Below are 18795 nucleotides of genomic sequence, written 5' to 3'. Positions count from 1 at the left end.
AGAGCGAGACTCTGTCTCAAAAAAAAAAAAAAAAAAAAGGCAGCAACATTATTTTTGCAAAATATAAGAACTATAGAATTACTCTTTTAGAATGATCTTCAGAGTCAAATTACATGCCACTCATAAACACAACATTTCGTTTTTAAGCAAAACTAGAGTACCAGTTTGATCACCATCTTCATTAATTAATCTTGGTTTCCAATGACCTTTTGGCAATTTCCAGTGAAATACACCCTCACAGAACAAAGAATTCCTTCCTTCTTTCATTAATCCTGTATTAATACTATATATAATAATAATAATAATAATAATAATAATACATAATAAAAGCCTACTAGGTGCCAGGCTTATGCTGGATGCTGGGAATATATACAAAGGGGAGCACTTTATGTCTTTTGGCTTTGGCTCCATGGAAGTACCCAACAGGTACATTATATCATACACTAAGTCACTAGTAGAGCCAGTTTCCTGACCATCCTCCACCATCAATTTTAAGAGGCAAAAAGTTCAGCTTCTTTCAATTTATCAAGAGGTTAACCTTCAGGTAATTTGAAAAGATGCTATTTTAATTTCAGTATATATAGACATCTTGTTTTATTGTTTGGTATTATTCTTACTTTGAATTAAATATGAGGAAGACAGGCCAGACGCAGAGGCTCACGCCTATAATCCCAGCACTTTGGGAGGCCAAGGCAGGCGGATCACTTGAGGCCAGGAGTTCAAGAACAGCCTGGCCAAACCTGTCTCTACTAAAAATACAAAAAAATTAGCTGGGCGTGGTGGCGTGCACCTGTAATCCCAGCTACTCGGGGGACAGAGGCAGGAGAATTGCTTGAACCCAGGAGGTGGAGGCTGCAGTGTGCTGAGATCGCACCACTATACTCCAGCCTGGGCAAGAGAGCTAGACTCCATCTAAAGAAAAAGAAAAAAAAAAAAATATATATATATATATATCTATATATCTATATGGGGAGGACACATCTTTCCAGGTCCAAATTCATTTGCTTCTGAACACACCAGGGCCTGATTTTTAAGTTAGTTTCCTTACTCCAACATTAATACTTCTTTGCTTGGTGATATAGAACAGAAACACAAGTCTTAATGGGCAAGCTATTTATCACTAATTCTACCTCACTTACAGGGTCCCTATCATTAACAAGTCAAACTGGTAGGTAGCTTGTCACCCCTTTTTTAAAAAGCCCCAACACAGCCAACCATATAGACTGATCTCTTTAATAAGTTTATTTTTGGAGCTTAAAGTAGAATCCAATGAGGGTATAATGCTGGGCTGACACGTTTTAAAATAAAACATTTTGGCCACACTAAAAAATGTCCAGATTAATGCAATACCCAGGTTCAGAAATGAAACATCAGTTGAACTCCACTATGCCACATCCATCCCCAATCTTTACTCCTTTCCCTTCTTCCTCCTGGAAGAAACCCTGCTTCTGAATTTTCTGTCACTCCCCTGCATGTTTTCACTTATTCCCTAAGTACATATATATTCTTAAGCAGTATAGAGTATGATTTCACATGTTTCTAACTTCATATAATGGTAGGTACTGTGTGGCCTTCAGCAACTTTATTTTTGGCTTAATATACTGTTCATGAAATTTAAGTATTGGTCATATATTAATAGCTCTAGTTCATTCATTTTCACTGCTGTATAACATTACATTGCATGAATATAGCACAAAGATCCCTGATGGGCATTTAGATTGCTTTTAAATACGATAAAATTGTTTCCAGAGAAATGATACTCTGTTCTAGTACCAGACGGGAGAACACACATCAAAGACATTACAAAAAGAACCCCAAGGAACCTGCCTTTCTTTGACTCTCTCCAGCAACCTTGAACCAGCACCACCTCCTTGTTTCCTAGTTAATTTATATTCTGTCATTTTGCTGAGATAGCACCCATCTCCCCTCCCACCTTCTAGAATGGGACAGAGCTGATGTATCCCGGATCAATATAATGGAGGGTGATTCTTGACAGAGCCAAAGACAAGTGGCTGGTGAAGGCGGAATGTAAAAAGACAAGAAAAGTATCCTACTACTTTTTTCTGTTCCACTGGTTATTAAACAAGTATTTTCCTAGAATGTCAATTGTGAGCTTTTAAATTTCCAAAATCCACAGTTAATCACTCTTGTAAAAAGCTGTGTTAGCAGCTGGCCCTTTTCTCTCTAACTTTATGGTCTATGAAATAAGAAATGAAACCAAGAATAAGAAAGGTGGTAAAATTTTATGAATGCTTTTTAATACTATTTCTGGATCCAGTTAGTATAAAGCACAGTTTTGTAGTCAAAACCATAATATATCAAATAGCTACCATGAATACAATTTATTTGCCAGAATTCTATCAATATATTTTTAATATTCTTCAGCAACAATACCAAACAGCTCATCCTTGCACCCTAGTATTCTATCAATAGCAGGCAAGCTTCTCTAAGTATAGTACTACCAAATTCAATTTAAGAAATGTTCATAATATAGCCTCCCCCTTTTTGTAATTTTGGAGGAATCACTCACTCAGGTTTGGAGAACATTTTTTCCAAGTTGAATTCTTTGAGGTATTTTATGATGGCAGCCAAAGAGCAAATCACAGGCTTCTCTAAGTTAACAATGCCAGAAATAATTTGAGAACCTAGAAAACAGAATATATTAACTTGTTATTAAAAAAATTTTTTTAATTAATCAAATTCAAAAATGTAATAAATAGAATCATTAACTTATTACCATTATGAAACACAAATTTTAAGTAAAACTTTATGGTTATTGAAATACTAATTTAGACAATATCTCCTAAAATTGACCTTTGGAGAAATGTAAATCATTACTAATACCCAGGGCATGGAAAAAAAGGGCATTTTTCTGATGGTGGAATGGACCTTTTTTGGAGAACAGGATATTTTTTCAAAACATAAAATGTACATCCCTTTTGCCTAGAAATACTCTAAACTGCATGTCGAGGATGTGTGTACAAGAAGGTGACTTGAAAAATCTTTTGGAGTATTAAAAAAACTAGAGGCCACCTAAATCAACATTAACAGCATAGTACTTATGTAAAGCTTGGTAAATCCTGGTTATTATGTACCAACTAAATGGAATGACTTCCAGTTATCTGCACTGATATAGAAGGCCATCTATAACATGTTGCTAAGTGGGGGAAAAAAGTTGTCTGATCATTTTCATGTCTCACCACAAACACTGCAACAGCTTTCCATCTGGTCTCACTGCTTCATCCTTGCACCCTACAGGGTATTCTTAACAGAGCAGCCAGAGTAATTCTTTTTAAAATGTATATCAGATCATTAGACTATTTTGCCCCAAAGTCCTCCAACTCCCCCAACTCATTGAGAGTAGAAGCCAAAGTCCTTACAGTGACCCTACACAATCTGCCTGCCATCTCTTCTTTATTTCTGAGCTCACCTCCTAATGTTCTTCCCATCAGTTACTCTGCTCCAGCACACCGACTATTTGCTATTCCTTAAACATGCCAAGCACCCTCCTACCTTAAGATATTTTGTGCTTACTGTTGTCTCCGCTTGAAATACTGTTTCTTCACGTCTATGTGGCTTTTTCCCTTAACTCCTTCAGTCTCTATTCAAATCTTCGTTCAAGTGCCGTTTCTCAGTGAGGCCTTTCTTCACCATCCTATTTAAAAGTTCAACCCACTCCCCTGCCTTATTTTTTTCATAGCATATATCACCTTCTAACACACTAGTTTACTTTATTGTCCATCTCTCACCATTAGAATGTAAACTCCAAAAGAGCAGGAATTTTTGTTTGTTTTATTCCTTATTGTATGCCCAATGCCTCGCATATAAAATAAGCATTCAAAAAAATTAGCTGAACGAATAAATCCCAGCTATGATAAACAAATACAGAGAACTATGTGTGTACATTTATGTGTGGATGTGTGGATTTTTACACAAGGATATATGCCAAATTTTAATGATAATCCCTCCGACATATAAGCGGCAAGGGCAGAGGACAAGTTTGAGGGCAGGCACTTTACTTTTTTCTTTATATACGACTATGTTGTTTGACTTTCTTGCAATAAGCATTAATTACTTTTAAAAGTAAAAATATATATATATTACAAGATGTTCTCTACAAATCAGTAATATAAAATATCTTATTAACTACAGGTGTTTATAAAACCAGAGTGTAAATGAAGTGCTAACAACACCTTTCCGTTCCACTGAGAATTTTATTTTCTTTTAACTTTCTAGCTTTGTTCCCCAGAAAATGTGATTAAGATGGTGTATCAATGTGTTAGAAGTAGCACTGCCTGTGGTAAAAATGACCAAATATCAGTACATTATATCTGGACTGAGAAGAATTATAAATACCTGACTTCAGAGCTTTGGCCTTCTCTCAGTGCACTGACTTTTGCAACCGGGCATGTCTTCTGCAGAGACTGCAGCAAGAAATACGGTCTCCTCAAGGGCATGGAGCTTCTAAGCCAGGGTGGCGCTTATGCTCACTCGATGTGAGTCTCCTTCCTTCATACTACTCTCCAGGGCACTGCCACAAAGACTGCTGTGAGGACTATCCCACTAAGGGGAACACAAGCTCCACTTGCAAGGTGTGTTTTCTGGCCCATGTCTTTTAAGTAAATCTGATACCACGAATGGGTCATCGTAGTCTTGGGATTTAATCAGGTCTTTAGCTGAACATAAGATGACCCCCTGGTAATACTGAATACTGGTGTTAGAAGTGGGGTACACTTTGTTGGGCATGGTGGCTCATGCCTGTAATCCCAGCAACTTTGGCAGGCTGAGGTGGGAGGATCGCTTGAGCCCAGGAGTTCAAGACCAGCCTAGGGAACATGACAAAACCCCACCTCTATAAAAAAAATACAAAAATTAGCTGGGTGTGGTGGTGCATGCCTGTAGTCCCAGCTACTTGGGAGGCTGAGGTGGGAGGATTGCTTGAGTCCAAGAGGCAGAGGTTGCAGTGGGCTGAGATCACGCCACCGCACTCCAGCCAGGGTGACAGAGTGAGACCTTATCGAAAAAAATAAAAAGAAGTAGGATACATGCTCAGACACTTGATTCAATTTGACGAAGGCATCATGAAATTAAGAGACATGCTAACAAGACACTGATGCCTAGATGCAAGGAAACGCTAACCAGATACTGATGTTTAAATGGAGCAGTGATCGGGAGCTGATGACGAACGCTCTCTAGCATGTGACAGGGATAAATTTCCTCCATATGGGGTCTGATGAAGATCAGAGTGAAGCCAAGTTTATGCCAAGGGGGAAAATGTCTATTCACCTCACCATCCACAAAATGGACCCTAACATAAGCTGAACTGGCAGGAATGTGAGGTACAAATGAAAGTAAGCATTAATGCCTGACTGTGGACATGTGAATTAGACAAATAATGATTACCTAACATATTTCAACCCTGTCACTAACATTCTGGTGTTATAATTTTGGCAATCAACATTTCAAAATGCTAGTCTTCATCAGAATATTTGTCATCCAAACAGCCTACAAAATACAAAGATACTAATGAACCATCTTTAAAGATAAGCAAAAAGGAAAGATGGTCAAAAACTCCTTCTACTGTAATGAATATGTCAAAACCATCAAGTTACTAGCTGGTCATAATTTTTTAAAAAGCTGCAATGGTTCTTTTTGTTTTTAGGAGACAGGGTCTCACTCCAGGCTGGACTACAATGGCGTGATAACAGCTCACTGCAGCCTCAAACTCCTGGGCTCAGGTGATCCTCCCCTGCCTCAGCCTAACCAGTAGCTGGGACTGCAGTGCAATAGTGTTTCTGATGAGCACAACAACAGTGAGATCTTCTTCTCCCACATATTTATAGTAACAACCTAGACGTCATTAAATTGAGAATCATACTCATGCCTTTATCCAAATTTCCAATCAGTTCAACTTCAGGACCTACAGGGAAAATATTTACCTTTGATGTCAACTGTGTCTTTTGCATAAAACTCTGTAACTGCCTGGAAAGCATGGCTGTATTCAAAATAAATGTTATCCATCCTTTCAACTCGAATTCTGTCATCCTGCACACTGAAAGAAAAAAGGAAAATTTCAAAGATAACTTGTCTATTATCATGAAATGCTGGTATTTAGGTCTTGGAAAAAAGATATTTATTCCTTATTCTTTCCCAAGTTGAAGAAGGAGAAAGAAAGAGCTAAAGTTTCTCTGCCAAAAAGCTCTATTTCATAAAATATTAAAATGAATACTTTTTATTAACTGCTATTTTATATCACCTAGCACATTGTGAGTTCTTTATCATTATTTAAAAAGAAAAACTCATTGAAATTAGGGTCCATTATGTTACTAAATATGAAGGGAGAAAAACTGAAAAGCATCATTTCGATTTGATTACGTTATTTGTTTAAATACTCTAGCCACAGAATACGGCACTGAGTAACTCTTTCTTTGAGGGACTTTCTGCTAAATCTGTTTCTATCACAGTCTCCAGTCAAATATAGTAAATTAGGTTAACTCTCACTCTTTAAAGTGATTCTACAGTCCTTCTAAAAATATGTATAAAAATTTGCCTGAGTACATAAACAAAATCATATTATGCTGGGTTAGTGCATTTTCGTTTCCTATTTTTCTTGACTCCCTACTCCTTCATCCTTCTCTTCTTTCTTTAGCACCTCACTCCCATGACTGTTATCTCTCATGTTAACAGCCTAGAATGAATCTCTCCATATTTTTTCATGTTCATATTTTGGTCATACACAAGCATATCTAATATATGCTCATTATATATTATGTTACTATATTAAAAAACTGAGATAATTTTATAAACATATTTCTGTGCCCTGTTCTCTTCACTTAATAATTCTTGAAAGTCCCTCCATAAAAATGACCTAGCTACAACTCTTTCTTTTTAATGGCTGAAAAATATTTCATAGTATATAGATGCCACAATTTCTTCAACTATTTCTTTGTTGTTTGATATTCATTTGGTGTTAATGTTTCGTCACATGTTGCTTTAAAACATTTTTATTTAAAAATATAAAACTTCAGTTACAGTTGTAGCCTGCACATATCCCTCCCTAATCACATCCCTCTACGATTTCCAGAAGGAAACGCTGGCTAGGCACAGTGGCTCAACACCTGTAATCCCAGCACTTTGGGAGGCCAAGGCAAGAGGACTGCTTGAGCTCAGGAGTTTAAGACCAGCCTGGGCAACATGGCTCTCTCTACAAAAAACACAAAAATCAGCCAGGCATGGTAGCACATGCCTATAGTCCCAGCTACTTGGAAGGCTGACATGGGAGGATCACTTGAGCCTGGAGGGTCAAGGCTGCAGTGAGCTGTGATCACACCACTGCACTCCAGCCTGGGTAAGAGTGAAACTCTGCCTCAAATTTTTTAAAAAAATTAGTAAAAGAAAAGATGCAAACATTATCTTGAATGTGATGTATATTACCATGTTTTCATTTTTTATAAAAAACTGTATCATTTCATGCTTTTCATTTTGTATGAGTGGTACTTTATCTTAACCATACAAATTGACTCAATGTTACACTATTTCTAAGATTTATACATGAAGATATATGTACTTTTTAAATTTTAACCGCAGTTAAGTATTTTGTTATTATATTTTCTAATAAATTTAAGATCTGCTTTCTGAATTTATTAACCAGAATTTATCTTTGTGGATAGTGTGAAGTTATAAATACAATTACATTTTCCATATAACTAATGATCAAAGTAGCAATTAGAGAGCATCCATATGTCTCTGCTGATTTATAATGTTACTTTCACTGCATATTGCATTTCTATATATGTCTTTGGCTTCTCCATGCTGTTCCACTGATCTTTTTGTCTATCTCTGAATCAGGACCACAGTCTCTTAATTTCCAGGGCTTGGCATCTATAGCTAAAGTGGCAAGGCCCCTACCTTGCTCTTCAAGATTGTCTTGGCTACTCCTGGACCTTTGATTTTCTTTGTAAATTTTAGGTTCACTTATCTTCTGTCTTCACAAGAAACTTGCTATGATTATTTTATTTTATTTTATTTTATTTTATTTATTTATTTTTAGACAGAGTTTCACTCTGTCGCCTAGGCTGGAGTGCAGTGGTAATGGTACGATCAGGACTTACTGCAGCATCATCGACTTCCCAGGGTGAAGCAATCCTCCCTCATCAGTCCCAAGGAGCTAAGACTACAGGTATGTATTACCATGCCCAGCTAATTTTTTTCTATTTTTAGTAGATACGGGGTTTCGCCATGTTGCTCAGGCTGCTGTCAAACTCCTGGACTCAAGCAGTCTGCTCACCTCAGCCTCCCAAAGTGCTGGGATTATGGGCATCAGCCATTGTACCCAGCCCTTATTGGTATTTTGATTTGATATGTAATGAATTAATTTAGAGAGAAATAACATCTTAGAGATATCACATTATCAAAGCTGGTATATTCCTCTATTCATGTCTATTATATCCAACAGTAATGTTCTGTAATTTTCCCCATGAAGGTTTTATATAGCTTTGGTTGTGCTCACTCTTAGATATGTACACATACCTCTCTCTTGTCTTTATCTGAAACAGAAACAGGTGTTGGGAGGGGCCCAGCATCAGGGGACTCTATTGCACATTAAAGTTAAAGAACCACTGACCTATACAAATAAAAGACTGGTGCTATAATGAAAATTAGTAGATGATAGGAAAGAGTATTTACAAAGAGTATTCCCAAAGCAAAGGGTATTTCCTTTGGAAGCTTATCTTATGTATATTGATGTAGGTATATCTAATGATCTAAGTACATAAAAAGTTGTCTGTAAAGCTATACTATAAACAACTGAGTTAAGATAATTTAGAAAGTTTCTCAATATTTTTTTCTTTGGCTCCCTATGCAGAACACTTTCTTGGTCTCTACAGAAAACCGAAAAAAGATTTGAAACCATCCCCAGCACAAAGATAAAGCAAGCTTTTTTCTATTTTTATCATTTTCCTTCCTGAGCAAGGAGATCGTATGAGTTGATTTAAAAGTTCAATTACAATACCTTATAATAAATACACAATAGTGAAACTTTATTACCTATTTTGCTTAACAACTAGGTTAAAATTCAGAAAGAAGGATTTATGACAGAAAATCTATAGTGTATATATTTGTTTTTACTTCACAAAAACAGTTAAACAAATTCTCATGGGCATATGCCACGCATCAATCACTCTTTCTTAGTTTACAATCTAAGACAACAGACAATAATGTGGTAGACATATGTAAAAGATACAGAAAATACATAAACACAAACGGCTATACCCCATCACAAAAGCAGAACACTCCCTCCCTCAACATCATGAAAAGTAGAAATAAAATGTATCATTTCATCAATGTAACACATATTTGTAATTTTTTGGTATTTTTCTTGATATAATATTTTACTGAAATAATTTTTTGTTAGATTCAAGCAGTTTTTGTCTCCCTAAATCCTGCTATAAAAACAAAGAATAACCAAACTAAAACCCACAGATAACATGTACTACATTATGACTGCATCTCAAGATATTAAGAACCCTGAAATGCAAGCAGGTGGGATGAACAATAAGACACAAATGGTATCAGCAACCATGTGAGAAGCAGCAGACAGAAGCAACAGAACTCTAACAATCGGAAAACAGGAACAACACAAAACAGCAACCAGGTACTCACTGGAAAGTATAGTAGGATATTTTGAGGAGCTGAAATTGGGAGTGCAGGTTGTACATTTGATAATAGTGACTACAAGGAGTCCACAGTAAGGCCTGAAGGGGCTTGAGAACTCTAGGCCCTATGAATTCACAAAACCAATGGTGCAAAGCACTTTTTTAGGACAAATCTTACACTGAGGAAAAACTCCTATGAACAGAATCTAAAATGAGGAGAAAAGGGATAATAGGGTAATTGTTAAAAAGACAAAAGTACTACAGAACAGAGCCAGGAGAAAATGAGCTGTCACATTTGCAAATACTGAACAGTATGCAGCAAAATGAATGAATCTCAAAAATACCGTATTTTGTGAAAGAAATCAAGCCAAAAAAATGTTAATATATACTGTAAGATATCCTGTATTTGAAATTCTGTAAAAGGTAAAATATACTGGTGGAAAATTAATAATTGCCTAGGACCAGATGTGAAGGGAAGGGAGGGAACCAACTGCAAAAGCACATGAGAAAGTTTGAGGGTAAAAGTATTCTTCCACATCTTGACTGTGATAGTGGTTACAAAATTGTGTAAAACTACCACTTACACTACAGTTGTGTAATCTGTACACTTAAAAATGAATGAATTGTTTATAAATAATACTTTGAGTTAAAAACCACTACCAGAACTATGATGTCAGAAAAGCTATTTTGAACCTACGCCTCCTCTAAAAGTTTGGGAAAATGAATTTGCATAAAAATGAGTAATAGAAAAGGACCAAACTCAAATCCTGTCCAAAGTTATAAGAAATAAGAGAATAAGCACAATAACATCTCTACAGACAATAGAATGTTAGACATCTCCATAAAACATGAAAACCCTAACAAGTTAAAAACATTATTAAGAAAACAAATTGGACTTAGAAAAACTCAGAAATGAATGGGCAGAACTCAGGAATTAGAGACAAAAGAAAAACTCACAATGAAGGACAGACTAGAAGGAACACAACTGAATAGATACTACAGATAATAAAGATAAGAAGCAGGAAATGAAAGGGGGAAATTTTTTCAAAGTGAAAAAGAAATGAAAAAGGAGATCTGAAAGATTGGAAGAAAGTAACAAATGGAAAAGGTTGGCAAAGAAGATCTAAAACGTTTATAAAAGGTGCTCCCAAGGTACAAACTTGCCAAAGAGGGCAAAGCAAAGAAACAGAAAAATAACTTGACACTATATATTTAAAAAACACATCACATACCTGGGGAAATCAACCCATAATGACCACCACAATAAGTAATCTAGTAAAATTATTTCCAGCCAAAAGGACAAGTTGTTTATAAAAGAAAGAAAAACAGAGTTGCCAAACTTTAACAGCAATGTTTTATGCTACAGACAATAGAGTAACATATTTAAGATACTCAAAGAAATAAACTGTAAGTAAAGAATTTTACGCTTAGCCAATCTTCCATGTATAAAGGCCACAGACGGCTATAACCAAAGTATGGTCACCAGACCAGTAGCATCACCACCACCTGGGGACTTGTTAGAAACACAGATTCTCAGGCCCCATCCCACATGTACTGAGCCAGACAATCTGCCGGTGAGGCCCAGTACTCGGTGCTTTAACAAGCCTGCCAGGTAATTCCAATGCACACTAAGGTGTAAGAACAACTATGCTACAGAATAAATTTCAGACACCCAAAATTACTAGAAAGACATGGATATAAGAATTGACGGTGAGCATATACTACATATTTGCTTAGAGAACTAAGACTCAATGGAGGCTATAAGAAAGACGGTATAGTACCTAATGGCTATATGCTCTGACGATGCAGATATATTACAACTGTGAAATAAATGGGGAAGAAACGGAAGACCCAAAGGAACGGCGTTTTATAATATATAATTTTAATAATATAGATTCAGTAATGTGGGATAAAGCAAATTAAATACCTGATATTTGAAATGAGAAAATCAGAGTACTTACGTAAGAACCAGGCTTTTCAACATGGTTGGGAAAAGGAGATATAGATGTTAGACTGTAAAAGTTAAGTAAAAACTCTTTAGCCCTGAATTTGAATTAGAAGGAATTTTTTTTTTTTTTTTTTTTTTTTTTTTTTTTTTGAGACGGAGTCTCGCTCTGTCGCCCAGGCTGGAGTGCAGCGGCCGGATCTCAGCTCACTGCAAGCTCCGCCTCCCGGGTTTACGCCATTCTCCTGCCTCAGCCTCCCGAGTAGCAGGGACTACAGGTGCCCACCACCTCGCCTGGCTAGTTTTTTTTTGTATTTTTTAGTAGAGACGGGGTTTCACCGGGTTAGCCAGGATGGTCTCGATCCTTGACCTCGTGATCCGCCCGTCTCGGCCTCCCAAAGTGCTGGGACTACAGGCTTGAGCCACCGTGCCCAGCCTAGAAGTATTTTTTAATGAGTTCTTAATATAGTCTGACCTATCCAATAAATAGACTCCCTAGTTGCACAGGCTGTGGTTTAGAAATACCATTTCCTGGCCGGGCTGGGAGCAGTGGTATATCTCTGAAACAAAAGTCTATTTGGGCCAGAAGTGGTGGCTCACGCCTGTAATCCCAGCACTTTGGGAGGCTGAGGCGTGCGGATCACGAGGACAAGAGATCAAGACCTTCCTGGCCAACATGGTGAAACCCCGTCTCTACTAAAAATATAAAAATTAGCTGGGTGTGGTGGCACGCGCCTGCAGTCCCAGCTATTCAGGCAGCTGAGGCAGGAGAATTGCTTGAACCCGGGAGGCGGAGGTTGCACTGAGCCGAGATGGCGCCACTGCACTCCAGCCTGGTGACAGAGTAAGATTCCATCTCAAAAAAAAAGAAAGAAAGAAAAGAAAAAGAAATACAATTTTCTACTAAAAGAAACTAGGGAGGGATTACTGGAGAAATGACTAACTCCAGGTCTGGGACTGAAAATGTTTAAGATGAGCCTAGACTATCTTGTTACACCAAAAAGCTACTAAAGATTACTAGTATCATGGCAAAATGACACAGAAGTCAACTTGAAGAGACTCTCTTTGCCCAGTAACAGGCCATTTTGAGCACTGGGAAGAATAACAACTGCAATGAAGCCAAAACACATAGATATGTTTAAATCCTTGGGTTCATAACGACACTTTAAAAAGCAAGACTTGTTCATCACTACTGAGTATCAATGACTACTCAATTCACAAGAAGAGAGATAATTATATGCCTCCTAATGAAAAAATAGAATCTATGAAGTTCTCTTCCTCTTCCAGGAAAAAAAAAAATCCTGAATTTTACTAAGCCTCTCAGTTCAACTACCAATTTACAGAAAATACAGAGGAATATTTTAAACTCTATGGAGATGTAATCAGCAAAATCCAGACTTCGGGAAAACGCCACAAGAAAAGCAACTGAGTTTCTTCAAAAAAAAACAGACAAAAAAAACCAAAGGAGGGGTTAGGAATAAAAAGAGGTGGAGAGGAAACCTGTAGATCAAGAAGATTTTAAAAGGTATTTTTATAAAAAGGCGGGCACAGTGGTATGCACCTGTAATCCCAGCTACTCAGGGAGCTGAGGAGGGGGATCACTTGAGCCCAGGAGTTCCCAGCTCACCTGCGCAACAAAGCAAAATCCTTGTCTCTAAAAATACAAATTTTAAAAATTTTGAAGACATTTAAAAAATAAACTGGCAAAATTAAACCATAAGGATACATACTTGGGTGACAAAACTACAAAGGAAATTAAGAAGGTGATAACAATGACAAATTAAGAAGGTGACAACAATGACAAAGTCATGGTTCCTCTGAGGGCTATGACAGCGAAGAGGCAGAGAGAGCTTCTAGAGTGACTGCCAAAACTCTATATCCTGGACTAGATGGCAGTTTCAGCAGCCTTCTTCTATATCTGTATTACATTTGTTTCTTACATTTGTAACATATTTTAATTTTTTCAAATAAAACACAAATGATTCCAATTTTAATGACTTCTCCTAAAATTAAATTACTTCTGAAACTTTTACTTTTTACTTTAACCCAAGAGTCTGTTTTATCTCATAAGCAACTACTAATGTTCCATCATCACGCTGAATTTAGAAGTATTTTGATACAGGAAACTCAAACAACTCAATACCAAAAACACAAATAACCAGATTTAAAAATGGGCAAAGGACCTGAATGAATGGCCAATAGATATAAAACAAAAAAAAAGGTTCACGTTAATCATCAGGAAAATACAAATCAAAACCACAATTAGATATTTACCTCACTCCTGTTAGAATGGCTATTGTCACAAAGACAAAAAGTGTTGGTCAGGATATGGAGAGGCGCGAACTCTTACATACTGTTGGTGGGAATGTAAACTAAGACAACCCTTATAGAAAATAGTATGGAGGTTCTTTAAAAACTTAAAATAGACCTACTGGCTGGGCAGGATGGCTCACACCTATAGTCCCAACTACTTGGGAAGCTAAAGCTTGAGGCCAGGAGTTTGAGACTAGCCTAACCAACATAGCCTGTCTTGAAAACAATAATATAAATTAGCTGGGCATGGTGCAGTGCACTTGTAGTCCCAGCTACTCAGGAGGCTGAGGTGGGAAGGATCTCTTGAACCAAGAAGCTCCAGGCTGCAGTGAGCTATGATTATGTCATGGCATTCCAGCCTGGGTGACAAGGCAAGATGCCCTTTCTTAAAAGAAATTTTTATAATAAAATTAGAACTACTAGATGATCCAGCAATCTCACTACTGGGTATACATCCAAAGGAAACAAACTCGTTATGTCAAAAAGATACCTGCTTCTCACATTTATTGCAGCACTATTCCCAATAGCCAAGTGATGGATTCAGCCTAAGTGTCCATCAGTGGATGAATGGATAATGAAAATGTGGCAAATGCACACAATGGAATACTATTCAGCACCCCCCAAAAATGAAACCCTGTCTTTGGAGTAACATGGATGGAACTGAGGTCATTATGTTAGGTAAAATAAGCCAGTCACCAAAAGGCGAATGTCACATGTTCTCACTCAAATGTAGGAGCTAAAAAAGTTGATCTCATAGAGGTAGAATAATGGTTACCAGAGCTTTGGGGAGGGAGGTAATGAGAGGCTGGTTAATAGGTACAAACATACAGTTAGATAGAAGGAATAAGTTCTAGTGTTTTATAGCACAGTAGGGTAGGAGTATAGTTATCAATAATTTATCATACATTTCAAAATAGCTAGAAGACATTAAATGTCTGACATAAAGAAATGTTGTGTCTGAGGTGACAGGTATCCTAATCACCTGATTTTATAATTATACATGGTATACATAAATGAAAATATCACACGTACCCCATAAATATGTATAAATATTATGAATCAAGAATAAATATGTAAAAAAAATAAAAGTTTCTCAAAAAAGGTGTTAGACAGGCACAGTGGCTCACACCCATAATCACAGCTACTCAGGAGGCTAAGGCAGGAGAATCGCTTGAGGCCAGGAGTTTGAGACCAGCCTGGCAAAATAGCAAAATCCAATCTCTGCAAAAACAAAAAAGATAGTTGTCAGATACTATCATAAAAGTTAGACACGGGAGAGAAATTTAAAAAAAAAAACTTCAACTTAGCGCACTTAAACAAGTTTTCTTGTAAGTTAAGAATCGACCTTTAGAACAAATAAATCATAAAGAGGAATTTCTCTAAATAAAAGTTTACTGAGGAATGTTCTACTTAATAAAGAAATAAATATAAAGCAGTTGAAAGATAGGTGTGGGGTGGGGAAAACTGGCATTTTTCATTAGTCAACACAATTCTGAAATAGAGTCTACATAACGTTTTTAAACATTCACAGGCATTTCTACCAGCCACTCTTATGGCTCATAGTGAATGGCAGAATGATCACTTTTAAAAATGCTCAGCAGACATTTATGGAGTGCCTACTGCACGTTACCCCTCAAGCCCTTGCACCACACTGTCAAGTGCTGTCAGAGAGAGCACTAAAGATGAAGACACTGCACTTGCCCTGACTCCTTCAACAGCTCCCCATTCCTGTGATCAGGAAAAGTGCTTCCATATATGATATGATTGGGATTTGTGTGCCTGCCCAAATCTGATATCAAATTGTAATCCCCAGCGCTGGAGCAGGGACCTGGTGGGAGGTGACTGGATCATGGGAGTGAACTTCCCCCTTGCTCTTCTTGTGACAGTGAGTTCTCATGAGATCTGCTTGTTTGAAAGTGTGTGGCAACTCCCCCTCTCTCTTCCTCTTGCTCCAGTCATGTAGGACTTGCCTACTTCCCCTTCAACTTCTGCCATGATTGTAAGTTCCCTGAGGCCTCCCCAGCCACGATTCCTGTACAGTCTGTGGAACCCTGAACCAATTAAACTTCTTTTCTTTATAAATTACCCAGTCTCAGGTAGTTCTTTAGAGCAGCGCAAGAACAAACTAATACAACAGAGCACATTTAAAATTATCTAACAAAATGAATACCACCCCCTGCCCACCACTGTCATAGAGCTTACTTTCTAGTAGGGTTAAGCAGAAAATAGTAAAGAAAAATAATAATAATGTTAAAAAGTAATTTTTTATGGTGATCTGACCCCCTCACCTCCCTCAGGTCTCCATTCGAAAGTCGTCATATCAGTGAAACCTTCCCCAATCACCTCGTGTGAAATGACTGCTCACTAGAATCCATGAGGATGGGGACTTTTGTCAGTGTTATTTCTGCTGTATTCCATGCCTGGAACAGTGCCTGGCATAAAACAGGTACTCAACCTAGAGAGTATTGCTCAATAAAGGAATGAATGAGTACAAGCTCCAGAACTACAGCTCTCCTTGCTGTGGGCAGCATTATTCCCATTTTAAAAATGAGTAAATTGAGCTTGAGACATTAAGTACAATGTCCAAAGTCATGAAGAGATAACAGATTAATAGATATTCAAATCAAGAGTAGCTAGCTCCAGGCCGGGCGCGGTGACTCAAGCCTGTAATCCCAGTACTTTGGGAGGCCGAGACGGGCGGATCACGAGGTCAGGAGATCGAGACCATCCTGGCTAACACGGTGAAACCCCGTCTCTACTAAAAAATACAAAAAACTAGCCGGGCGCGGTGGTGGGCGCCTGTAGTCCCAGCTACTCGGGAGGCTGAGGCAGGAGAATGGCGTGAACCCGGGAGGCGGAGCTTGCAGTGAGCTGAGATCCGGCCACTGCACTCCAGCCTGGGCGGCAGAGCGAGACTCCGTCTCAAAAAAAAAAAAAAAAAAAAAAAAGAGTAGCTAGCTCCAAAGGCTTTATCTATTCTACTACAAGCCTAGGCAGGCATACGCTGACTCAGGAAGAAACCTAAGAGGGAGGATATTCTCCCATCTGTGGTGCTGAAGAAGGATTTTTCTACCTTAATCCACTAGAGAGAGAGTATCAGACTAACTACTGCAAAGTTCTTATCAATCTTTATCTTCCTGTAGACTTCCTTAATACCTGGATTTTTAGAAGTCAGCAATAAAGTTATTTAACAACTCAAAAAGGCGTGACCTTACATGAGCTCCACAATGTTTTTAGACAAGTTCCTAGAGTGAACACAAGAGGCAGCTGGTTACTCAATTATAGTTCTAATTAAAATTTTGCTTGATAAGCAGATAAGGATTTAGAAACCCATTAAGTTTGATAAAAATGGACTTGTCACTTATCCTTGAGGCTTTCCTGGAAGTGTTACAAGAATGTTAAATTCATCGTTCTACAATCTGTATATTAAACCATCTTCACACAAATATTTTTTCAAACTGGATGAAGTTATAAAATCTCCTATCTCTATTTTCCTAGATTTCTTAATTAAAGAACATTATGGTAAATTCAAATCACTATATCTCTGAAACAAAAGTCTATTTGGGCCAGACGTGGTGGCTCACGCCTGTAATCTCAGCCCTTTGGGAGGCTGAGGCGGGCGGATCGCCTGAGGTCAGGAGTTCCAGTCCAGCCTGGCCAACATGGTGAAACCCTGTCTCTACTAAAAATACAAAAATTAGCCAAGTGTGGTGGTGGGCACCTGTAATCCCAGCTACCTGGAAGGCTGAGGCAGGAGAATCGCTTGAACCTGGAAGGTGGAGGTTATAGTGAGCCAAGATTGTACCACCACACTCTAGCCTGGGCAACAGAGTGAGGCTCCTCAAAAAAAAGAAAAAAAAAAAAAGTCTATTTGAAATTCTGCACAAACGCAAAACATCCTACCAGAATTCTGTCAAACAGATTTTACGAAAATTTCTACTTTAACCTTTTCATACGTAACATGCCTCTCTGTTGCTGAAGGTATGTTTTTGAAAAATTAAAGGGTAATAAACCTTACAAGACTGTCAGTCTTGATTTCCTCAAACTGTAGTCTGTGGGACACTGGCATCAGAATCACCTGCAAAGCACACTGGAAGTACAGATTCCAACTGCAAAGGTGCAAAATCTGAATTCAGCAGGAAGTTAGAGGAGAGCGAGCATTTTCAACAGGTTTCCTGGGGTAAGTCACAGGCAAACTGCAGAATGAGAACAGCAGGCAACAAGAACAATACCAGTAGCCACCATAGGACTGGAGTAAAAATGGATGGAAATCTGCTCCAAAGACAAGTATCCAATGGTAGTCTATGATTCAGCTGCTTTAGTAGAGGTGGACAGTAAATACCATTGCATCAAAAAAATTAAGTTATCTATGATTATATAATTGACCCAGGTCTAAAAAATTATAAAACCACATTCCCTTGACCACTCGCTACAGAGGCTATTTGTGCTGTGGGGCTGAAGCCTCGTGAATGGAGAGGAGCCTGAACAGAAGATGTGCTCCTCCCAGGGTGGCAACTTCCCTTCTGCCCTTGTTGGTGGGACTAACAACAGGACAGTCATCTCGGTCTCTCAGTCATTACATAGGGCATGCCAAGCTAGACTGTTTTAAATTAAAGCTTCTAATTTAAAAAAAAAAAAAAAAATCCTTTTCACATGTAACAAGGCTCTCTGTTGCCTACTATATTGCTTTTGAAAAATTAAATGCTCTCTCGGCAAGTGTTGAGCCCACACTAAAACAAGGGAACGTCAGAACCAATAATATCTTTTAATGTCTACTTGGAAATAAAACTGGTGACTCTCTGGCACCATATAACAGACCACCAACAGAGATTCTGAACTAATGTTCCACTGTGAACAAACAAATGTCAGCTAACCAATTTCATG

At 37.9% G+C, this 18795-nt stretch overlaps 1 protein-coding gene across 1 annotated transcript in view; it reads right to left on the bottom strand.

Moving 5' to 3' along the window:
• MSH3 (mutS homolog 3) overlaps nucleotides 1–18795 on the bottom strand; it is a 234120-nt gene that overhangs the window by 148816 nt on the left and 66509 nt on the right. Inside the window, exons 9-10 of the mRNA XM_011995562.1 lie at nucleotides 5940–6052; nucleotides 2531–2645 (exon numbers count right to left, since the gene is read on the bottom strand). Of these exons, the coding sequence (XP_011850952.1) occupies nucleotides 2531–2645; nucleotides 5940–6052 (228 nt within the window). The remainder of the gene's footprint in view (nucleotides 1–2530; nucleotides 2646–5939; nucleotides 6053–18795) is intronic.

This window comes from Mandrillus leucophaeus, unplaced genomic scaffold (genome assembly GCF_000951045.1).
Source record: "Mandrillus leucophaeus isolate KB7577 unplaced genomic scaffold, Mleu.le_1.0 Scaffold491, whole genome shotgun sequence".
Taxonomy (NCBI): domain Eukaryota; kingdom Metazoa; phylum Chordata; class Mammalia; order Primates; family Cercopithecidae; genus Mandrillus; species Mandrillus leucophaeus.
The sequence above is the reverse complement of the archived record's forward strand: the minus strand, read 5'-3'. Positions and strand labels throughout refer to the sequence as shown.